This window comes from Gaeumannomyces tritici (genome assembly GCF_000145635.1).
Source record: "Gaeumannomyces tritici R3-111a-1 unplaced genomic scaffold supercont2.2, whole genome shotgun sequence".
Taxonomy (NCBI): Eukaryota; Fungi; Ascomycota; class Sordariomycetes; order Magnaporthales; family Magnaporthaceae; genus Gaeumannomyces; species Gaeumannomyces tritici.
Genome location: NW_008804546.1, coordinates 4043511 through 4065499, shown reverse-complemented (window position 1 = coordinate 4065499; position 21989 = coordinate 4043511). Strand labels below are relative to the sequence as shown.

The following is a 21989-nucleotide window of genomic DNA, read 5'->3' as shown; positions in this document are numbered from 1 at the left end:
AAGGATGCCCAGTCACGGTATACATATTTGTCACAAGGAACGACAGGCAAAAATAAATTGTACAACCATGTGCTCGGCTGTCCTCTGTGGACAGTCATGTGCAGGGTATTTCCCTCATCTATGTGCTCCTCGCCAGCCAGGCGACAGCTTTTATGCTGTAGCAAAATACATCGCATGCCATGCTCAACCACCTTGATGGTTCCATATAAACAAAAGACGGTAGCTGGTAGACACGCGGCAGGCAGGTGGGTAGTCGACAGCAATATTTGTGTGACGACTACTGCAGCATCGAGTCCAGGCTCTCACCCAGGACGGACTCGATCCCGCCGATCCACCGGTGCGTCTCGCGCTCCACCGCCTCGTCGTCGTCGTCCTGCAGCTCGCTGATGTACGGCAGCATCTCCGACAGCATCTCGAGCCAGTCCTCGCCCAGCCGCTCCGTCAATGCCTGCTCGCACCGCACGCCAGCCAGCCGCTCTGCCGCCGACCCCGACCGCAACCGCCGCAGCACCGACGAGTTCAGCTGCTTGCGGTGCTCCCGCGAGTCTGCTGCCACCGCCAGCTCCACGAGGGCCGCGATGACCGCCGGGTCGCCACCGCCCGACGGGTCCAGCGCTGCCGCCTGCTCGAGCTGGTCCGTCAGCACCTCGGACACCGCGTCAAAGTGCGCAGGCACCTGCCAGAATCCATCCTGGTCGTGTTCGAAGCACTTAGTCAGTGTCTTCAGCACCAGCTGCCACAGCTCCCTCTCCTCCATGTTCTTCGGGTCGACCGTTTTCAGAACGTCGGCCGCGTCCTCCAAAATGTAGGACGCGTAGCTCGTCACAATAGACTTGAGGTTGTCAAAAAAGGACAGCAGGAAGCAGTAGACGCTCTGCCGCCTCAGAACCTTGCCCGCCTTGTCGCTCTTGGGCAGCCCGCTCGTGAGCCACTCCATCAGCTGGCCGAATACGGGCCGGAATGTCGCGTCATTCAGCTTGTAGATCATCTTGAGCGCCACGTCGTTGATGAGAGCCTCCATGGCCGACAGCTTAGCGAGAGCCGCGATGCTGACCGTATCTCTCGTTTGAACATGTCGCCTGAGGTCAAGCCCACGAAGGAATATGGCGCCAAGCGGTGTGACGTGCTTGGAGACGACCGATTTGGGATGCTTGTCGATGATAATCCCCATCAGTGTCAGGTACTCGTCGACGGCCTAGCAATGCAATCATGCTCATGTCAGTTCCAATCCATATGGCTTGCCAGCGGCTTGTTATTTTTGCAGATCCTTGAACTTACCGAAAAGCCCGCATCCACGGCCAGGTCCCAGTTCCGTTCCATTGCCGCAAGCATGACGTTGGCGTCGACCTGCTTGGCCAGAAAGCGGAGGCAATCAAGCCTGCTCTCGTTGGACCCATCGCCAAGACCGGCCTCGGCAGACAGGTTCGAGTTGGCCAGCAGCTGCCCGATATAAGACTCGGTCATCATGTAGGGAATGTGTTCTGCAAGCGATGCCGCAAATGCGAAGACGGCATCGTGCAGCTCCTGGTCAGGTTCGCCTTGTAGACTGTCGGATAGGTAGGCTAGGGCCTTGGGGAAGGCCGCAGGGAGCACCGGGACAATGGCGTCTTGAAGAACATCCACCAGCGAGGCGAGGCACAAAAGCGCCATGACACGCAGGCGCTTGTCTTGTTGTCCCAGACACCAGTCGCTGGCGATGGTCGATGCAGCCGCCGTGACGGCCTCGAGATCCTTCTTGCCGTACTTCTCCGCGATCTTGTCCACACATGCCACGGCCGTGTGCTTGTAGTGTATGTCGTTCGAGTCGCGAACAACGGCAGTGAGTTGCGGCAGGAACGCGAGGAGAACCGCTCTCGATTCCGAGTCCCCAATGCTCTCCTGATCCACCCGCACCTCGAGCGTCTTGAGCACTTTCTGGCGGAGGCTGATGCTTGGCCGGTCAAGGAGGTTCTCGACCGCTTTGATGAACTCGCCGATCGAGAGGAGATCCAGAAGACTGGCAAGCGCGTCGCTGCAGCGTGCATGCATCGGCTTCTTCGTCTTGACCGTCTCGGCGAGCGTCAGGACCTTTTCCAGGAGCGATGCATAGAGCTCTCTGATCTTTGCCGCCTCCATGTCGTCGCGCTCCGCCAGCTTCGAAACCTCGGTCCGGAGCTGCCGGCTCGAGAGCAGTCTTGGCAGTAGCGTGAGCTCCTTAAGCGCCGATTTCTGCAGATCCTGTTCGCCGTCCGTGTTCTTGCTCAGCAGGGCCGCCGACAGTGCCGGTTTTGGCTGAAAAATGTCGCTGATCAGGTCCAGCAGCACGGCCAACGAATGGAGCTGGATCTCGACGTCAAACGAGCTCATCAGATCCTTAGCGAAGGTGATTGTGCTGTCAGTTGTCCCGTACTTGTCCGCAAGCATGGCGATTAGCGGCGCGAGGAAGTCCTTGGGGCCCAGATTCTCAATCAGAGAGATGAACATCTCATGCTTCCGGTGCGGGGGGATGTGCTCGTAGGCGGTGACAAAGCTCGATAGCAGCTCCGAGGCGCTTGCCACCAGGTTCCTGCGGCTCTTGCGGAAGGTCTCTATCAACGGCGGCACGACTTCCTTGATGGTCTGGACAACCACGTGCGCCGAGTAGTCATCACTCTGCCTCAGCACAGAGCCACCCATGAAGGTGAAGATGGGCATGACGCTGTGGAGCACAACGTCAGGTGCCGTGTTTGCAAGGCTGGCCACCAGCAGTAGTGCTGAGTTCTGGACAGCAGGGCTGGACGACTTCTGGATGCATTGGACGAGCACGTCTCCGTGCCCCACCGAGGTGTCGATCTTCAGCGACTTGTTGGTCTTGTACGTCGGCATCATGGCCAGCAGGCTGCTTAGCACCAGGTTCTGCAGGTAGCCGAGCTCAGAACCGACGAGTGACCGTAGCACCTGGAGGTCCGCCAATGTCATGAAGAGGCCTTGAAGGATCTCGGGATGTTCGGCCGGTGCGGAGCCCTCAACAAGCTGGAGAACAAACGTGACCTTGTTTAGGGCCGCCTTGAGCGCCCCTGTGGCCTGCGGTGTCGCTCCCCGGCTATGTTCCGACGAGCTGGCGCGTCTGCGCTTGTTTGCCGGAGAGTCCACTGTGATCTTGGGGATGTCTTGCAGGGACTCGAGGAAGGAGTTGAGTATGTCTGTCGTCAGATCCACACTCCTGAGGAAATCGGCCGCCTCCTCAGTAACAACGCCAAGTTCCACTTGGGCGGACGTGGACCCATGCACCAGGTCCAACATGGTATGCGCCAGGCGGTATCTTGCCTCTCCCTTCATGGATGTCCACATTTTCCTCAGGCGCGCAAACACGGTCTCGACCAGGAAATCACGCTCCTGGACTTGCGAACTCCTGAGCAGCTTACACAGGTACTCCATCCCATCCTTGTCGCTCGGCACAACGATCTCGGCGCAGGCCGTGTCGATCTGCTTCTGTACGAGCTGCTCCTGGTTACACAGCTCGAGAGCCTCTGATGGCGGGAGTTTAGTCCACCACTTCAGGAGCGGGAGGAGTAATTGCGTGCGCGAGGTGTTGGACACGCTCTTGACGTGGTTGAGGGGCTTGAGAAGTCGCAATTTGACTGTTAGGAGAGGGCTGAGAACGACGTGACTAGTCAAAAACGTGAAGATGGACAACCGGATGGCGGAGGAAATGCGGGTGGAAGCCATCTTATCAGCTGCTTCTTTTGAGGTTTTGGGTGAGCCCTCGAGGCAGGTTTTGAGGACGTTGGATACGTTCTCCTCGTGGAGGATCGACTCTTCAAGGGCAGGAACCACAACGGTATGAAGCAGCGTCCTGGTCGCCTCGGGGGTCATCCACTTGATACCATCCCGCTCATTATCGTAGAGTTGAGAGGAGGCCCAGCGGGACTGTCGCGGGGCCTGTGTGGGCGATTCCGGGTGCACCGCGCCAAGCACGACCAGGAGATCTGCGGCTGAGCGTCTGACTTTCTTTGCCGGATCGCTCAGGGCCGCCAGACAGTACGGGATCATGGCCTGAAAATCCGTCTTTGAGCAGTCCTCCTGCTTCAATCTCCTCTTGGCCATGTCAAGCGCAGTGCTCCGGAGACGCGTCGGATAAGGGCCACACCAGACCCTCATACAAAAGCTGAAATACGAGGTCGTCTCGTGTGCGGCTTGGCGGCACAAAATGGGATCTTCGTCAAACTTGACCAGGTCTTCCGAGTCGGATGCAACAGAGAGCAAAACCCCGCAAAGCTCATCGAAAAACCCATCCAGCTTTTTGGACAAGAACGAGGGACCAGGGCGAGGTATCACCGAGAGCCGCTTGACTGCAACCTCCAGGCTCTCACGGGGCTCGTCGGCGGCTTCAGAAGCATCCTCCTCTGCCTCATCAGGGCTGCCTTGGAGAAGCTTGCGAGGACCAAACGAAGTGTCGAGTTTCAGCTCGAGTTCCTCGATGTCGAAGTCAACATCTTCGATGACCTGACGCACAATATTCCCTGTGGCCCCGGGGCTCTGTGACAGCGTGACCAGAACTGATCCCAGCTGCTTTCTTACAGATCCGTCCTCGTCAACCTCATCCGTGATCTTGTGCGCCGCCACAAGCAGTGCCTTGAAGGCCACAATGACCTGCTTCTCCTGCAGAAGGCCAGTGAGAAGAATTGATTTGAGGATGGGCAGACCCCCGGCGTCGCCCTTTTTGGACAAGCGGTCGACAAGGGCCAGCACCAAGCCATTTGCGAGCTTGTCAACCCGATATTGCTTCGACACATCGAGGAGGAGCTGAGGCAAGTCCTCGACCTTCCGTAGAGCCTTGGTAACCTTTCCTGACAGCTGCTTTGCTGACCTCTGTTGCGCAATCACGGATAAACAGACCAGGCCAGGCCGGAGTGTCTCCGTCGTCCAGCCTAGAGCGAGCTGCTCCATAAATGCCGACAGTGGCTTGTCGCCGAAGTTTGCCTTTGCCGCGAGAATGGCAACGGCCGTGTATGCAGCGATCTGGGCGCCGGGGACCTTCTTCATCACCAAGGCCTCGCCAAGAGGGGGGCCGACCAGCTGTAACAAAGCCAGGTTGTTGTCCAGCTGAACGCCTTTCCTTCCCGAGCGGCCCATATCAATCCTCCCATTGATGGCCTCTGTGAGGATGCCGGCCCAGAACGATAGAAGCGCAGGATATTGCTGCTGGGCTTTGCACGCATCGAGGGTGTACGCCGTGAAGGCGGCAAGGAACTCGGGGCGGTGCGTCGCTTGGTATACGATGGCGGCTCGAGGCGGTGCCGTCAGAGAGCGAACGTAGGGCGCAAGAAACCGGAATTCGTTAGGAAGATCGGGTGGGAGGATTGATAGGACGGTGGTGAAGACCTGTATGGTGTGGTACGGAAGGAAAGTCGAGAGGAGGATCGAGGTGTTGTATTCGTGGACCCTAAGCCATTGAGAATCAGCATGGGCGGCACATATACATAGAGACAGTCACAGCGTACCTAAAGCGCCGAATGAGCCACTCGACGGCCTTCACGGCCGGCAAAAGCCTCAGGCGGCCTCCGACCAGGCGCAAGAAGTACTCGATGCGCCGGTCCAGCTCGGCATTTTCGGCGGCGCTCAACTGCGTGCGATCCTCATCCTGGCTCTGCTCGCTGAACAGAGTTGCTGAGAACTGGGAGAAGCGGGCATCCAACTGGCAAAGTTCCACAAATCCGGCGTGGCAGGCGGCGTAGACGGTCTGGTAGCTCTGTTTCGCGGCGACGCCAGGCTCGAAAAGAAGGGACTTGGAGTGCGCCGCCTTCTGCGCCCTAACGTTGAGAGAGCTCCGGGAATTGGCGGCGATCTGCGCCAGCTGCGCAGCGAGAGACGTCGCCATCTCCCTCTCTCGACAAGTCGCGAACGTAGGATTTAGTTCGTGGTGTTTGCGGGCTGTTGACTTGTCCGAAATTTGTTCGATGCACAAAAGCAGCTCCGACAAGCACGCAAAGCACCGGAGGGGCAGATTTTTTTTGACCGCCCGCGCCCAGCTTTTTTTTTTAGCTCCACATCTGCGCGCGTCTCTGCTCCGCAGATAGGTCCACCCCACCCGCTCAATTGACGATGGATCCCTGTCCAAGGTATCAGCCCCAAATACTTGCCAGGCGGCTAATCAGACACCCAGAGATGGCATCGCATTGTTGCCTGGCTTTATTTGAGTCGGGTTCTAACTTCCTATTGAGAAAGGAAAGAAATAAAGCTGGCGGTGTGAATAAGCGAGAGGAAATGGAAAGTGCCCATAAAGAGAAACAACTAAAACTGAGAAACAAGAAAGCAAACACAAGGTACAGTAGGTTTTAAACACAACACAAAAGATAGTGGGGGAAAGCAAAGAGAAACTGGGAAGGGTAGACCATAGAGAGGAGAAAAGGGCGAGGAGAGCGATAGAGAGAGCCGAAATGGGAGAGACTATATACATAGGTACGCAAGCTGAGAATGAGGTTCTAATTAGCAGAGTCAGAACGGCCGTACCTTTTAGCTTGGCACTGTGCGGCGCCCACAACTCGATCCAGGAACCTCACATGCACCAGCGCCCCTTCCCACGTACCCACGCCACCTCACTTCAACTTCCCACACAGCCCAAAGCAGGCACAAAAGCCTGCGCAATCGAGCCTCCGTCACCGTACACACTCGCGCGCAGCACCGAAGCCACTCATCAAAACCCGGAGCCATGGACCAATCGGCGCGCCTCACGGCCCTGGCGGCCGAATACGCGCCGAAGCGCGACCTATACGAGCTCCTCGGCGTCGAGGCCTTCACGGCCGACACGGACCAGATACGCAAGGCGTGGAGGCGCACCGGATTAAAATACCACCCAGATAAGGCGGGCGACAAGTTCGACAAGGAGCTGTACGAGACGTACCAGCACGCGCGCGACATCCTGACCGACGACGAGGCGCGCAAAAAGTACGATGGCCTGCGCCGGGCCCTGCTCCAGAAGCAGCTGGAGCTCGAGGCCATGTCGGCCGGCCGCCGCCGCATGATCGAAGACCTCGAGGCTGCCGAGGCCGCGGCCAAGCGGCAGCGGACGGGCCAGCCGCCGGACCACCCCGACGACGGCGACGGCCCGGCCCTGACGCCCAGGGAGCGGGCGGAGAGGGAGCGCCAGCAGCAGGAGAACAAGCAGAAGTTCCAAGAGTACAAGGAGAACCTCCGCGCAGAACAGAGGAGGCAGGAGGCAGAGACGGACGCTAAGCTCGATGCCCGCGAGGCAGAGATCAGGCAGAAGCTCAAGGAGATCGCAGAGAGGAAGGCGGCCAAGGCAAGACGCAAGGGCAGGAAGGGCGACGGTGACTCAGGACTTGACCAGAAGGCGAACGACCGGGACAGTGTGGACACCGACACCCCCATGCATACCGCCTCGGATCCGGCATCACCTGCGATCCCAGCCGATCCCCCCGCAGACGCCGAGGGGGGGGCCCGAGATCCGCTCATATCGGAAGACGAGGCCCGGAGCTTCAAGTTCACAAAGGTCCAGCTGATGATCCACCAGACGGCAAGAGACATCGAAGCGGCGGTTGACGAGCTCAAGAGCGCCCGGGACTCACTGGGCACGGAGCTCGGCCTCGACAAGCTCGAAGGGCTGATCACCACTGTCCGAGAGACCGACGTTTACTCATTCGAAGCACTCGGGAAGCCTATCCCGCCGCGTCTGTTAGAGTTCTGCGCTTTGTGGAGACCGGCTCGGACGACAGGCCGGGGCGACATCACGCAGGTCAAGCAGATGATGCAGCAGACGGCAGAGGACATCCAGGCGCAGGCCACCGAGTACGGGAGAGTTTACGCCTGGGCCCCGAGCGCGGCGCTCGGCCTCGCGAAGCTCCAAAAGGCCCTGGATAGCATACAGAAGGCCGACATATACTTGTACGAAGCCCTTGGGCAACAGCTACCCCCGCGATTGTCCAGCTGTGACTCCAAGTGGGAGCGGCCTGGGCACCCCAGCTGGCGCGGAGGTTGGGAGGGCAAAAAGAAGAAATCCCGAAAAGACTGAAATGGGGGAAATAGGAGGGGCGGCGGCTATTGCGCTGCACAACAGATCAGGCAAAATACCATATAGTAGATGGAGAAGAGTGCAGCAGATTTGGCTAGTACGGCCTTGTTTTACAAGATACCCAATATGAAATAACGATACCATGGGCGCCTATTCATGGCTCTTTGTGCAGGATGGATATTTTTCTACTTTAAATTGGAGATCACCCGGGTTTACTGCACCCAAGCCCCTACAAAACACAAGAAAAGCACCTATTAGTGCCCACGAGCAGCGGCCTCGGCCTGCTGCACAAGCCCGCGTCTCAGCCAGTCGGGCACAAACGCCTTGACCTTGACAGTCCGACTCGGCGCGACCATGGAGCTGTCTGGCGAGGAGGAGGCAGACATGACAAAGACGTCGTTTGGATCGTACGTGGGGGTCTCCCCGGGCGGCGGGGGCAGGTCCGTCATGGCGTCCAGTCGGCACAGCGCCAACCCGATGTTCCCGGTCCCGGCCAGCCACTTTCCGGCGACACGGCCCGTCCTGCCTAGTCGCGTGATGCTCTCCCCGTGCGTGATCACGTCGGCCGATGGCGTCGGCGGCGACACGGCATCGCCGTCGCCCGCCACGTCCCGCTCGGGCGCGCCGTCTTCCGTCGTCGTTGGCGGGGGAGCGGATGGTTCGTAGCGGAGGTTCGCGGGCGGCGTCTCGCCGTCGAAGATGATGCAGGGCAGGACGCGCTTGCGGACGACGCCGCGGTGCTTGGTGCGGACGGTGAGCTCCTGGCCGACGTAGCAGCCCTTGCGGAAGTCGATGGCGCCCGACAGGTCCATGTTGCTCTCGGCCGGGAGGGCCTGCCCGTGCGGCAGCTCCGACTGGCCCTCGGCCACGCCGTTGAGGTACCGCCGCACGCGGTAGTGCAGTTCGTCGGTCGGTTCCAGATTGAGGAGCGACGAGAGCCTGGACGCGGTGGCGGCGGTGGCGGGACCCGTGGTGATCACCCGGCTCCCCATCGTCGGCGCGCGAGGGTCGCGCAGCATCAGCCTGGGAGTGCCGAACTTGGCAGCTCCCAGGCCGTCGATGGTTAGTGCAGGAAGTCCGCGCGAGTCGTCCCATACCTGCCATACTGTGGACTCGTTCGGGCCGAGCAGGCGGGCTTTGAGCTTGGCGCGGAGCTTGTAGCGGTTGATATGGACGACAAGGCTGTCGGCGTCCTCGGCGTCGACCTCGACAAGGAAGCTATCGGCGCCGTCGGTGGCCGGGCCGGCCCCGAGACCCGGGTAGATGAAGGAATCGTAGCGAACCCGGCCCTGGGCCGAGAGGAAGGCCGTGTAAAAGCCCGAGGTGCGGGGTGTTCCACCCGGGCCGAATATGTTGGCCGTGATGACCCCCTGCAAGTATTTCACGGCGTCGCGGCCTGCAACGGATATGAGCTGCCGGGACTTTAGGGCAGCTATGCCCGAGGTCGGGGGTGTGGCCGCGGCGCTCGCGAAGCTGCGGGAGAGGCAGCGGCGGCAAACGAAGGACGACGGCCCCGCGGACCGCTGTAGCACGCGGGACGTCGTCCTTGGAGGACGCATCGTCTCGGCTACAAGCTGCCTCGCATGCGCTATTGGAACTCAATTTGGTTGGCTTGAACGTCGGGGGCGGATATACGGCGGCTTGGTTGACGCCAGGATGTCACGGCACAAGAGTGGAAAAATGGGTGAGCTGATGACGTAGACCAGCACGGGTGGGTTCCATCACAGCCGGGGTTTTTTTTCTTCCTCGTTTGCCCATGGCGCTAGCAAGGTTGGTCCAAATCCGTGCTCGCGTGCTCGCGTGCTCGGGCTTAACCACGGAGCCGAATAATGCCCGGAACGGAGTGTGGTTGTTGGAGCCCTGTGATTCTCGGAGTAATTCAGTCAAGTCCGTGGCCGACGCTTCATGCCGCAGGCGCAGAGCCTCCAGCGCTCGTGATTCCGCCCCAACAAATGCCGCGACAGCCTCTCCACTCTCCTGCGCAAGGGGCCGTATGGGCCTAAACTCAAACAGCCTTACGCGCAGGCTGCGGTTTGGTCACCTCAGCTTTCTTCCCAAGTGCCGTTTACCTGCCCCTGACCCCGCGGTTTCCACCCCAGGGAGTCAGCGCGCCGTCATCTCTTGGCGCACCGCCGTCGCTTGCTCTTGGGTCAGTTGACTCATCCTGCTTTTTGCACAGGAAATCTCGGGTTTAACGGCGAGATTACGACGGCGTTTCATCCCTGGTGCCTACACCAAAAGCACGCACAAACTCACGATTCCTGCAGGCGTCACTCCCTCAGCTTGTGAATCACACATAATGGACGGAGAGGGGAGTTTCCACTAGGTGACATGAGGACGGCTGCCTACCTAGGGGAAACATGCCGCCCCCACAGCCAGTCAAGTAGAGCTCGTATTTCTCTGTTGACATTCCGGTCCTAGTCTAGGACTGGCAGTGCGCACGCATATGTACATTCACCAGCCATAGACCTGGCCTCCGCTGGATGTGTTTACGAGAGGGAAAGTCTCGGCGGGTCAGACCGCGACGGCCTGAGTCCACGGGCCGCGGCGCCCGGCCTCAGTCTTGTGAGGTGCGGGGCCGCGGCGCCCACGGGCACCGCCCTGCCGCTCAAAACGGCGGGGGGAGACGAAAACAAGGTGGCCAGACTGCTTGACGTTGACACGTCTTGCAAGTTGGCATCTGGGCACTCATTCGCAGGTACCTGGGGACGCTAGGAAGGCCGGCCGATTGGACGGTTGCATCGAAGTCCATGTGGGGTGCCCCGGGCCCCGCGGGTGTTTGGCAAAGAGATCTGCTGGTCTGGGGCGTTGGCCGGTGTGCCGCGCCGGCTTGTCAGGCGAGAGGTTTCGAAACGATCGCCTCAAGACAAAGAAGTGATTGATCGATGGAAGGTGAGGTGCCACGGTATCCCGAGTACCTTGCCATGCATTGCAGTAGCCAACGATACGATGATGGCTTGCCCACCTCAACAACCCTCCCCGCCAACGCAGCCTAGCCACACCGCCTGCGTGAATCGCTGAGGGAACAAAGTCCCCCGCCAACAGCTAGCACGACCGCCCGGCCACCTGCATTGGGACACCGCATCAGTGCAAACGAGACTCGGAGGCACCAAATGCGGGCCGTGCTCGGACAGGGCGTGGCTAGGGCGGTGGGAAAAGGGCGGGCTGCGGGGTGTATTTGATTTGTCTTGCAGAAGAGCGGATGCGAGTTGCGATCAGCATCCCCCTTCGCTTCTGCCGTGGCGGCGCCGTGCTGACGCAAGGTCGCACACAGAAGTTGAGAATATCAGAATACACAGCAGGCAAATTGCCGGGGTCGGAGTGCCGTCCTTCTTCGGAGGCTAAAAGGGGGATGATTTTACGGCATTGTCCGATATGCCTGCTTTACTAATCAGCGTGCAAGCCGGGATTTGCGCCCGAGCTGCTGTGAATCTGGATGGCCCCTGGCAGTTGGGGGATATTTTAGCTTCATCACAAAAAAAAAAAAAGAAAAAAGAAAACGATAAAAAAAAGTCAATGCTGCCCAATATTGGTGTTATTATCAAGACACCCGGTCCCACGTTGCGCCCTGTGACCAGAGGAGTCTGGAAGCAGGCATCCAAAAACCCATCACCCGCGTATGTACTGCGGGGATGGGGCTCACGGACTGGCGATTGTCTGTGGGGACTGTTGCTTGCTGTTGCCTGCCCGCTTGCCTGCCCGCTTGCCTGCCCGAATGGGAGCTGCACAAGGTGCATTGAGGACGTGGACAAGCTGCACGTGCATCCACGTTGAAAATGCGGTCGCGTTGGGGATATGTCGTTGACTGTGTCCACATAGCGGTCGAGGCCTCGGCCTCGTGCGATTCGCTTGGCTGGTGCGAGGGGAGCCAACCGTCTCGAGGGGTGGGCCCTGTTCCTGCTTCACGGTGATGAGACTCGTCACGGATTTGACGAGATAAAAAAAAAAGGGGGGGGGAGCCCAGGCGTGCCAAGATCGTGAAAAGTCCGATCTTACAAGCCAAGGAATGTCAGGGGCAATAATTTCTTTGGCGAGAGAGCCGGCCAAAAAGCAAACACGGAAGCTGGCAGATAAGACCAACAAGCAAGAAAATACACACGCACACACAACCAACCAATTTCCCCCAGCCCTAGGTCGGTTGTGGGCAGCGATTCCGACTCAGTGAGAGCCGGGCGTCGGTGTCGAACTTCTTCCCCGTCAACAAAATAAACAGACAACTAACAACCACTCGGGAAGGAGGGCCCAAGGCCCTGTTGCAGGGCATGAAAATAAGCTTGGGGTTTGACGGCTCTGATTCGCCCGGTCGCGAAGGGGCGGCGGCCAGCGCACAGCTTCCTCGTAGCATGGGGAGGGCCTCAGACGCTTTCGGAGCGCACCAGAAAGCAGAGGCCGATTACGGGTGGGGCCAGGCTACACAAATCAAACCCGAGACTGCGCCTTTTGCGAAGGCACCACATCTGGGCCCAGGAACTTGGGCATGGATGCCGGGCAGGGGTAAGCGAAGCTGATCGACGCGGCCGACGACCAAGGGGTGGAGACGGTACACCCTCCTCAGCTCCCCTTTTGCCAATGATTCATACTGGCGACGATCGACAAGCAATCCCCACCCGACTTCGGCTCTCTCGACTTTTTTTTTTTCTTCGCTCCATTTCTTTTGGGCCCCACGCCGGGTGGAGGGGGCTTTGCAAAGTCAGCAACAGTGCGGCCTCGTGAGAATGACAAATGACTCCTGGCTTAGAAAGCTTGTGACCGCGCTGGTGAGACAGCTTTATGTGGTGGTAGCTTAGCTGTCAGATGGAGCTCTCAGGTGCAGCTAATTTTTGGGGGTTTGGGCAATACATAGAGATCATTTGCAGTAAGCGGGATAAGAGCACTCTATGTCGGATATCGTGATTGATCAATTGATTGATTTTGATTGGTTGTCTGTCCAATTAGGGCAGCCATCATGGCATTGCCTACGAGAAAGCCGAAGCCTCATCTCGTCCAAGGGACAAAATAGTAGAAACCATGCCCTCCCCTCACTCAACCATAGATGGGGGCGAGAATTTAGAACCCCAGCAGATCTAGCCAACATGCTAGGCTAGATCGGAACCATGAGATCTCAATGGAGACGAAGCAGAAAAGAAAAATAGTCATCGTAATGTAGTAGGGAGGAGCGAGGTGTGGTGGCAAAGAGAAGAAAATAGACCCTGAACCTTCTGCCCATTAATAGAGGCAAGATAACAAAACAAAAAAAGGAAGAAGAAAAATCAGGGGTATAATCGTCAACGCTCTTTGCTTCGCTTCGATAAAGGAAAAAGTACAGAACAAAGAAAACACGAAACCCAATTCCCTGAGTAGTCGGGGGTATATCTTTTTTTTGGAACACTAGGCTCATGCGAAGCAACATCAAAGCAACAACAAGGGTGGTAGAACGGTGGGGCCGCCTCGGCTCAGTAGACTGAGATGGCAGACACCACTCGTGCAGGGCTCCTTGGTGGCAGGTAGAAGCCCTCGCTGTAGAAGGCTCCTTGGGGCGAAGCCATTGCATCGTCTTGTTGTTCTTGTGCTTGTTGCTTGCCGTCGGTGAAGCTGGGTAGGCTCGCGGTGGGTGGGGATGGCGGCATCGCCTCGTCTTCTGATGAGTCCGAATCGTGGTCCAGGTCGGGCGGGGATGCTGCCGATCGTGATTGCGAGCGGGTGAGAGTAAGCTGGGCGTAGTCCTCCTCCTCCTCCTCGTCAAAGTAGTCCTCGTCGGTGGCAACCGAGGGCGCAGCGAGAGACTTGCTGGTGTGTGAGGGTATCCTGGTGAGGGATACGACGTCGGCCATCTCAACGTCCTCGTCGTCGTCGTACTCGCTGTCCTCGTCATCCGAGTCGGAGAGGGCGTCGTCGCCCTCCCAGTCCTCCTCGGGCTCTTCGACGACGGAGTCGGCCCATTGCACCCTCCGGTCTTGGGTGTTGGTGGTCTTCTTGGTAGTGGCGCCGCGGACGGACTGGTTGAACCACGATTCTTGTTCCCTCTCGGCGTCGGCGAGCTCCACCATCAGGGCATCGAGCAGGTTGGCGCTGCCGACCAGCTTGCGTAGGTCATGGTCGGGGCGCTGGGCCTCAGCCGACAGCTTGGCCCTCGCCTTGTGGGCGAGGTAGTAGGTCTGGGTGAGGCTCATGGTCTTCCTCTTGAATGGCGAGGCGACGAGGGGTGAGGCGGGTGTTGCTGCAACGGTCTTGTTGGCAGACTGTTGGGAGGTATGAATCTGGGGGAGATATGTTGACACCATCTTGGAGAGTGGTGAAAGAGATAGGGCCTCAGAGTATATGACTTTTTTTTTTGTGCCTAGGACTCGGCAAGGGCCCAAAAGGGTGCACGGCGCGGCGATGACTCAAGGGAGCAAAGTGAGTTGCGGAAGGGCGCTGGGAATTGCAGGGGTGTCGAGGTAGGGCTGGGCTCCAGTCCGTTCTCGGCTTCGATTTTATTTTTTTTGTTCTTGCTGGGCTCCACCGTTGGTCGTTTTTGGACTCGACGAGGGTTTGATTCGGCTCGGAGCTCAATGGGAGGAGGTGTGGCCAGGCAGATAAAGATACCAAGAGCAGACAATGCAACGCAGAGCGCATGCAGTCACCAACAGCTAAGGTAGGCAGACAGTGGAGGCAAGGTATGTGGGTGGTCGATGCACGGCAAGAGTCAAGCTAGAGATACGCAAGCACAGGGTTGGAGGCGACGATGGCTTCTTGTATGCGGACCTGCTTGTCTTGTTCAGGGCGCTGTCTTGTTGTTGTTTGTGGTGGTGGTGCTTGGGGGCGATGCTCAAGACAGACAATATCAGGCCGAGATGGGCAAGGGGATGGCATTCTTTTAACTCTGGCGACTCGACAAATCTCCCTGACCGTACTTTGCGGAAAGCCCTGCCCCCATGCATCAGCAGGATGTTACGTTTGACCGCGGAGTAGCGCAGCTGACAAAAGGGCGAGAAACCCGAAGGGCTGGCACACGAACGTGGAAGCCCGGGCGGGCCCAGCGAGCCCAGCCCAGCCAAGCAAGGGGCCAGGTACCTCAGGTCCTCGCCTGGTTAGGGCTACGCGTTCGGTCGTTCGGACTTTTCGGGGCCACCCAGCTTTCTGCCTGCGGGAACGCTGAGCCCCACCCTGGCCGTCTGAGAAATGCACGCGGAAATACCTAAAGACGACAAACAAGGTATGGAGGGGGGAATGGTTTGGAATGTGTCGCTTTGTCACCGCCCACCCCCCAGGATGATGTGCTCCAACAGCACCCAAAATCCTTGTGCGGATGCGGGATCCAGCGAATCCCCGCTCAAGTCCGAATGGCATTAGGCTTAACTACGAGGTACCTCCACAGCCGGCGGGCCCCTTGCCCGCTTAATGGAGACATTTCGGGATGCCGGTGCCTGACGAACGCTTTCTCTCCTTTCTTTTTTGGCCTGCTGCCTTGTTGGCCTCGCTTTCGGTTGACAAGGGTTCCGGGACCGGGATTCGTCAACCAACCCTCGAAGCCCAAGCCGCCGTTTGCTTGATCCCCCGCTCCGTTACCTGGCCAGAAGCAGCCATCGGAGCGTCGATTGGACCGTGGTGCCGCCCCGGATGCCATTATCGTCATCATCGATACCTTAGCATCGCTGCGTTGTTTGCTGTCTCGCTGCCTCGCTGGCCGGCCGGCCGGCCTAGACAATCGGTCAACCGACCGGGTGCGGCCCTGCGCTGGCTTGGCACGATACTTGCCGGCAGCCATCATGGTGACTTCATAAAAGTAGTTGACCACCATTATTTCCATGCAAAGAAGCCTTGCGTCGATGCCCTCACAGTCCACGTCGTCCCTGCCCTTTCCCGTCCACAGTTGATAACCTTAGCCGTGGCGGCTTACGCAGGACAGAGCCGAGCGCCCATGTCGCTTCCTCCGATCTCCATCCAGAGTGAATCATCCTGATGATGCGATGCACGCCCCCAGCTGTCGCATCGTGCGGGTTGCAAATCTAGCCGGGTGACTAGCTGGGATGTGGGGCCCACTGACCGCATGCGACAGATAATGGTCGAGTGCTTGTTTGATTTGTTAGCGGGCGGATTCATAATCCTGTGACTCCCGCCGGCGCCCTTCCGATTCAATTTCACTACGTTTTCTCTCCTGGGCTGGTTCCATCCGATTCCGTTGGACCTGTGGATGAATGGACCTGCCCGGAGACATGGCGTCTTTATCCCCGCGTGACAGCTTTGTGATTCCACAACTCGATCCCAACAACGTTGACCGTTGACCCCGGCGCAGCCCAGGCATTTGATTGATTGGGAAATTCTCATTCCCCAGGTCTGGTACCCATGCCATGGCTCGAGCGGCATTGCACTCGAACCGCCGCTTGGGAACTGGGATCGTCCAGAAGTGGACAATAGGGGTTCCCCGACATCTGTACCCCAGCTCCCAGCTCCCAGCTCGTGTGTGCTGGCGTGATGCTGTGCAATTGAACCCCTGAACCCCTCCTGCCGCAGTGCCAGCAGAGCGGTCAGCGGCCAGACCCCAACAGTGGCGCTCCGTTTCTGGCGGTGTCGTTTGGTGTCGTCGCAAATAAGCAAGCCAGCCCGCCCTAGGGTTTGCATCCTTCACCGCCTGGCCACAGAAAGGTAACCAACAAAATTCAAAACGGAAAAGCAATGGGCTCAATGCCTTCCAAGGGGCTGGAGTCTGCCACCTGCCTACCCCTACCTGCCTGTCTGCCGTCACGGTCGGCGGATCCACTGCATGGCAAATTAAGATTAGGTCCCAGCCCTCACATTGACACGTCCTAGGCTGTGCTACGGCCAGGAGCCCTCTGAGTCTTGCCCAGGAACTGGCCCCATATGGGGGCATATGGGGTGATGGCGTTGTCGACTAAGACGACAGCGACGACGAATAAATTCGTGTCCCCCGCCTGGGGGCGCAGCAGGGCCGCGTCAAAAGTGTGTCCGGCTGTCAAGTAAGACGGATGGATTACTCGGCCCCAAGCGCTTGATACCAGACGGCGGGCCGAGGGAGCTTGCATAGAGTTTGATATGGTAGCTTTGATGGCTTTTACTTCTTCCCTCCCTTCCTTCCCGAAATGATGCATGGATGTCGGCCCTAGCAGCCATGTTCCGGCGCAGGATCTTGGAATCCGACAAGCAGCCCGGTCGGTCGGGGATAAGGAAGGGAAAGACTCGGACACGGAAGCAGTCGGGACTGCGGGCTGGCAACACGCAGGCCCACGCAGCGACGCGAAATGCAGTCATGCGCTCAGCCAGCCAACCGACCGCTGAGGCCGCTGACGGCGTCAGCACCAGCACTTGCCAATTGACCCCAGCCACAGTCAACGGGACGCCAATCTTTGGTCTTACGCCCCGCCCCGTTCATCGTATATCGGGTCACACAAGCTGCCCTCGTCCGGAGGAGTGGGCAATGTAACAGGAAATCATGTATGCTCTGACAGCTAGGACGCCACATGAGCAGCACTTGGTAAAAGACGGAACAAGAAAGCAATTTCTTTCGCAAGCTGGCTGGCTGGCGAGTTTGTCTACTTTCGTGTGATCCCGAAATCGCCCGCTGGCCGAGTTCGCTAACGAGGTTTGGGATTACTCACAGTAGCTCACTGTCCCGACCCGCATTTTCACCACTCAAGCTCTTGTGAATAGCAAAAGATACCGTGGATACAGTATCGGGGCAGGCCGGTACATTACAGCGTCGGCTGGCATGATGCAAGTACACCGGCCGATGCAGGTAGATAGTGTATGTATCCTCGCCGAAAGGGTCGAAGAGAGGGGGGGCTAGGTAGGCGAGAGCCGAAAGGTGCCTGCTGACAGATTTTCTGGAAGCCTTCCAAACTGGGAGTTGTAACGTGTGAGCGCATGACTGCCGTGCGTCGCCAGCGCTGCGTCGTCTGTCTGCCCAAGCCAGCATATCCGCCCGCCCGCCGCTGCCGCTTAGTACGCAAGGGCCCGGTGGATCAGCGATAGTGCCGAAAGGCCGGCGGCGGCTCCTTCGATCCGCGGGCCGCCGGGGCCAGGCGTTCCTCGGCGTCTTGGGAACTCGCGGCGAGCTTCCTGGCGATAAGGAGACACGCGGACGCGTCCCACATGAACTGGGATGGATGGCCTGAGTCTTTTTTTTTTTTTTGGGTTGGGGGCAAAACAACCGCATGCGGGGTCCAAATCCAACATTACATGGCAGCTATATGCCTCAAACGGAGCCCTGAATAATGCCCGAGTCCCGAGAGGCTGGTTAGGTAGTGCGCGCGAGCGTACTTCCGGGAATAACCTCGACTCGGCCACGGACCTGCCATCAGTCCTACTACACAGATTCCAGCTCGGCCGAGTAGAGGGACGCCGTGTCTGCCACTCACAGCTCGGCCAGCTCGTAGGGATCACATGATGTATTCGAGGGTTGAGTGGCCGCATCTGAGGTTGCTGCTTGAGATAAGGCCAACTCGTCAAAAGGCTCTATGCCCGAGACAGGACATGATGCCAGTACAAAGGCCCCGCCTGGCACGTCAGCCAACATCTGAGACTCAGCCAGCCCTATGATGACAGGCAACAACACAATGACTAAGGAGGCGGTCGTGTCTCTCGGCCGGCATGTGCCGAGGCCGTGACGCCCCAGCACACCCTCGCGCCCCTGGTCCAACAGGAACAGGGATCCTGTAGTACCGGCGATTCGGTACCCAATCAAGCGTCGCCCGCGGTACGCCAGGAGAGGTTTGATGGGTGCTCGTTGACGTCTTATATAATCCCGGAGCCCTTTCTTGCTGCCCCAGGCCGCATAGGGCTGGACATGCTAACGAGAGGAGACGAGGAGAGGCGGACGACGACACATGCACCCAAGTCAGCACCTCGTTTTGTAGAAAGACGGGGATGCCGAATCAAGGGAGATGATGTAGCATCTCAAAGTTAACGCACCACGCCCACCACAAAAAAAAGGCAGTCTTCCCGGAGGTTCCAAAGATTGAGTAAAATTATTTGTGCCGTGAGCTTTCCTGTTCTTATTTTTTTCCCTACTGATTTTCTTGTTATTCCTGTTGTTATTCGTACTTTTATTTCTTTTTGCTTTTATTTTATACCTATTCCTATTCCCACTCCTCGGAATAACTGCCGTTTCTTGTGGTGGGCGTGCGCGCCAAGTACCTAGGCCACTAACATCAAGGAAAATATAGGTGTCATGCAAAAAGTCGGACTCATGTCATACATTTCTTGTTGAGAGAGCAACGAAACATCGGGCTACCAAAACCGGACATACAATACAGGTTCTTAGGTACGGTAATCCCCAGCTTATGCGGCACGCAACTTGAGCTTCTCCCGTTTCCGCTTGCCCGTGACCTCCCTGTTCTCCTCGATATCTAGCAACGCCTCCCTCTTCTTCTCCGTCACCAGCTTGAGCGAGTCGCGCACGACTCTAGTCTCCAGGTTGACGCCCTCCTCGGCCCAGGCCACCAGAGGGCGGCCGACGCGGCGCTCGATGGCATGGACGAGATCGACGTCGCGCTGGCCGACAAAGGTGACGGCGTCGCCCTTACGGCCGGCACGGGCCGTACGGCCGACGCGGTGGATGTAGTCGTCCGGGTCGCGCGGGATGTCGTAGTTGATGACGAGGGCGACCTCGGGGATGTCGAGACCCCTGGAGGCGACGTCGGTGGCCACCAGGATGCGGGCGGCCGAGGCGCGGAACCGACCCAGGTTGTCAATGCGCTGGCGCTGCGGCAGGCGCGAGTGCAGGGCCGTGACTCGGTGCTCGAGGAGGCGGAGCATGTGGTGCAGGAGTTGTGCCGTCGTCGAGCGGTTACAGAAGATGATGATGGACAGCTCGGCGTTGCCCTTGGTCAGGAGCAGTTCGTGCAGATAGTGCTCGCGGTGCGTCACGGGCAACATCAAATATGTCTGGTTGAGGGTGGCGGGGATGGCGAGCTTCTGGGTGTCTACCTCACAAACAAAGGCAGGCTCCTTCCCCGGCCTGGTTGGCATGTTCTTGAGCACGCGTATCTCGTCGGTTACAGTGGCGGTGAAGAGAAGAGTCTGTCGTTCCGTGGGCGGTGGCAGGGCATCCAGACATTCTTCGACGTCCGGAAGCATACTGCCGGTGCCGCCAGAGGCGAGGAGGCGGTCAGCCTCGTCGAGCACGAGAAATTTCACACGTTTCAGTCCGCAGATGGTGTCCTCGCCAGACGTGCGGATGTGGTCGGCCAGCCGGCCCGGAGTGGCAATGACGATGGCCGGGCGTTGGGCCAGGGCGATGGCCTGTGGCCGCATGTCCGAGCCCCCTGTGATCAGAATGGCCTTGAGAACATGGGGTGAGGAGATTGCTTTGAACTGCTCGTATATCTGCAGAGCTAGCTCACTGCGTTCATGGCAAGAAACGGGTCAGTCTCGTTCACGTGATACGCATCCCATGGGCTGAACCGCGTGGCCAATGCTGCCTATACACATACCGAGTTGCAGTCAAAACGACGGCAAATATGGCGGAGGGGTCATGAGCCCATATCTGCAAAATTGGCACGGCGAAGGCAATCGTCTTGCCCGAGCCCGTCCGGCTTCCACCAATGCAGTCCCGCCCCTTCAAGATCTCGGGGATACAGCTCTTCTGGATGCCGGTTGGCCGTTTGATGGCCATATTGGATAGCGACCGAACAAGCCACGGCTGGACGCCAAGTGACTCGAACGATGTGCTTGCATCTGTAGGCGCAAGTATCCTCTTGGGCGCGGCGAGGTCTGCAATGCTCCTGACCGCGTCGGCGACAGCAGAAGCAGAGACAGCCTGTCCAGCCCGAGGAAGCTGCCGTTTTATACGTGAGGGTACCTTGAATGATGAAACCTTTTTGTTAAGCACGCTGGCACCCTCGTCGTCGTCGTCGTCCTCATCATCGTGATTGATGTCGAGCACCACCTTGCGCCTCTTGCGTGAGCCAGGGCTGTCGGGCTGATCCGACCCTCCGAACTCAGATCCAGGCTCGGGTTCGGACTCGTCGTCCGAGCCGGAGCCTTCACTTTCACTGCCTTGGCTTGCATCCTCAATGTGTGAACCAGAGGGATCCGGCTCAAGTCGAGCTGCGGGCTTGGCAGCCTTGCGGGCTTGACTTGACATGATGGGAGGCGAACGATGCCTCGATTTCAAAATAGAATTGAAGGGGAGTGAACCCTTGACAGTTTAGATCCTATTCTTGGTGAGACTGACTGCTTCTAAAAGAATCATCAAAAATCCAGCTCGAGATGCGGTGGGTCAAAAGCCTTGTCGCATCAAGACCCTTGGTTCCATCTGGGAGGAAAATTTCAAAAAGCTAAAGTGGGTCTCTCTTGGAAGCACCCACGCCCACCACCAAAAAGATGGCAGTAAGTTTGACAGCTGGGGGACCCAGTGATTGATACTATGGGCTTCCTATTGTTATTCCTTTTGCTGTTGTTATTCCTCTTTCTGTTGCTATTCCTCATGTTATTATTCCTCCTGCTTTTGTTATTCAGTTTGTTGTTCCTCTTGTTATTCCTATTGCCACTCCTCTTGCTCTTGTTGTTCCTGTCGTCATTTCTGCTTTTATTCCTTCCTATTCCTGCTCTCCCAGTCCTCTTAGCGTCTCTGTTGTTTCAGTTGGACTGCCATCTTTTTTTGTCGTGGGCGTGGCACCCTTGTGTGCAACGCACTTTAGAGTGCCCAACAACCTTGCAATACCATCTGGCGAAACACAAACGAGATGGAGAAGCCTGGGGATCTTGTTTTTGATGAAGAAGAAAGTAATTCGTTGGATTGAGGAGCATGAGCTGACGGAGGCCAATGCATCCACTTGCTGGCTAGGTGCGCCGCAAAAATCTGGCTGGAAAAGGAAACCCCGACACCCATGTCCTTTGACGACACGAGTCCTCCGGTCAATCAAACAAGCTTAGCTGATTGCTTATTGGCGCTGGGGCTAAGGAAGCAGAAGCACAGACAGCGACGGCAGCGGCGGCAGCATCGAGGTATCTCGTGACGGCCTACCCAGGACGTTGCAGATGGCCTCATCCGTCTGGATGACCGAACAAGCGCAGACTT

General features: G+C 58.1%; 7 protein-coding genes across 7 annotated transcripts; 2 read left to right on the top strand and 5 right to left on the bottom strand.

Moving 5' to 3' along the window:
• Nucleotides 1-5: 5 nt before the first annotated feature.
• Nucleotides 6-7459, bottom strand: GGTG_03928 (U3 small nucleolar RNA-associated protein 10). Its single transcript, XM_009221713.1, has 3 exons — nucleotides 5463-7459; nucleotides 1279-5404; nucleotides 6-1195 (listed from the first exon to the last, which is right to left on the bottom strand). Exons 1-3 carry the CDS (start codon nucleotides 5837-5839, stop codon nucleotides 278-280), a joined length of 5421 nt encoding a protein of 1806 aa, XP_009219977.1. The 5' UTR covers nucleotides 5840-7459; the 3' UTR covers nucleotides 6-277.
• On the top strand, nucleotides 6549-8201 carry GGTG_03927 (hypothetical protein). Its single transcript, XM_009221712.1, has one exon. The coding sequence runs from the start codon at nucleotides 6671-6673 to the stop codon at nucleotides 7988-7990; it is 1320 nt and encodes a 439-aa protein (XP_009219976.1). The 5' UTR covers nucleotides 6549-6670; the 3' UTR covers nucleotides 7991-8201.
• Nucleotides 8014-9637, bottom strand: GGTG_03926 (transferase CAF17). The gene has a single exon (XM_009221711.1). It carries the CDS (start codon nucleotides 9547-9549, stop codon nucleotides 8245-8247), a length of 1305 nt encoding a protein of 434 aa, XP_009219975.1. The 5' UTR covers nucleotides 9550-9637; the 3' UTR covers nucleotides 8014-8244.
• A 182-nt stretch (nucleotides 9638-9819) lies between these two features.
• Nucleotides 9820-10705, top strand: GGTG_03925 (hypothetical protein; the record flags this gene model as incomplete). The annotated part of the gene is made up of 3 exons (XM_009221710.1): nucleotides 9820-9833; nucleotides 10037-10139; nucleotides 10412-10705. The coding sequence occupies 3 exons, from the start codon at nucleotides 9820-9822 to the stop codon at nucleotides 10703-10705; spliced, it is 411 nt and encodes a 136-aa protein (XP_009219974.1).
• A 2060-nt stretch (nucleotides 10706-12765) lies between these two features.
• On the bottom strand, nucleotides 12766-14786 carry GGTG_03924 (hypothetical protein). The gene has a single exon (XM_009221709.1). It carries the CDS (start codon nucleotides 14248-14250, stop codon nucleotides 13423-13425), a length of 828 nt encoding a protein of 275 aa, XP_009219973.1. The 5' UTR covers nucleotides 14251-14786; the 3' UTR covers nucleotides 12766-13422.
• Nucleotides 14787-17905: 3119 nt separating this feature from the next.
• GGTG_03923 (hypothetical protein) lies at nucleotides 17906-18482 on the bottom strand (the record flags this gene model as incomplete). Its single annotated transcript, XM_009221708.1, has 2 exons — nucleotides 17906-18083; nucleotides 18325-18482. The coding sequence occupies 2 exons, from the start codon at nucleotides 18480-18482 to the stop codon at nucleotides 17906-17908; spliced, it is 336 nt and encodes a 111-aa protein (XP_009219972.1).
• A 470-nt stretch (nucleotides 18483-18952) lies between these two features.
• On the bottom strand, nucleotides 18953-21178 carry GGTG_03922 (ATP-dependent RNA helicase DBP8). Its single transcript, XM_009221707.1, has 2 exons — nucleotides 20401-21178; nucleotides 18953-20309 (listed from the first exon to the last, which is right to left on the bottom strand). The coding sequence occupies exons 1-2, from the start codon at nucleotides 21051-21053 to the stop codon at nucleotides 19247-19249; spliced, it is 1716 nt and encodes a 571-aa protein (XP_009219971.1). The 5' UTR covers nucleotides 21054-21178; the 3' UTR covers nucleotides 18953-19246.
• Between the last annotated feature and the right edge of the window lie 811 nt (nucleotides 21179-21989).

Bases quoted from the DNA above. Each gene is read 5' to 3' on its own strand.
- GGTG_03927 (XM_009221712.1), top strand. From the start codon at position 6,671: ATGGACCAATCGGCGCGCCTCACGGCCCTGGCGGCCGAATACGCGCCG.
- GGTG_03928 (XM_009221713.1), bottom strand. From the start codon at position 5,839: ATGGCGACGTCTCTCGCTGCGCAGCTGGCGCAGATCGCCGCCAATTCC. The intron at 5,405-5,462 runs GTACGCTGTGAC...TCAATGGCTTAG, and splicing joins TGGCTCATTCGGCGCTTTAG to GGTCCACGAATACAACACCT. The intron at 1,196-1,278 runs GTAAGTTCAAGG...TTGCATTGCTAG, and splicing joins CCGTGGATGCGGGCTTTTCG to GCCGTCGACGAGTACCTGAC.
- GGTG_03924 (XM_009221709.1), bottom strand. From the start codon at position 14,250: ATGGTGTCAACATATCTCCCCCAGATTCATACCTCCCAACAGTCTGCC.
- GGTG_03926 (XM_009221711.1), bottom strand. From the start codon at position 9,549: ATGCGTCCTCCAAGGACGACGTCCCGCGTGCTACAGCGGTCCGCGGGG.
- GGTG_03922 (XM_009221707.1), bottom strand. From the start codon at position 21,053: ATGTCAAGTCAAGCCCGCAAGGCTGCCAAGCCCGCAGCTCGACTTGAG. The intron at 20,310-20,400 runs GTATGTGTATAG...CCATGAACGCAG, and splicing joins GTCGTTTTGACTGCAACTCG to TGAGCTAGCTCTGCAGATAT.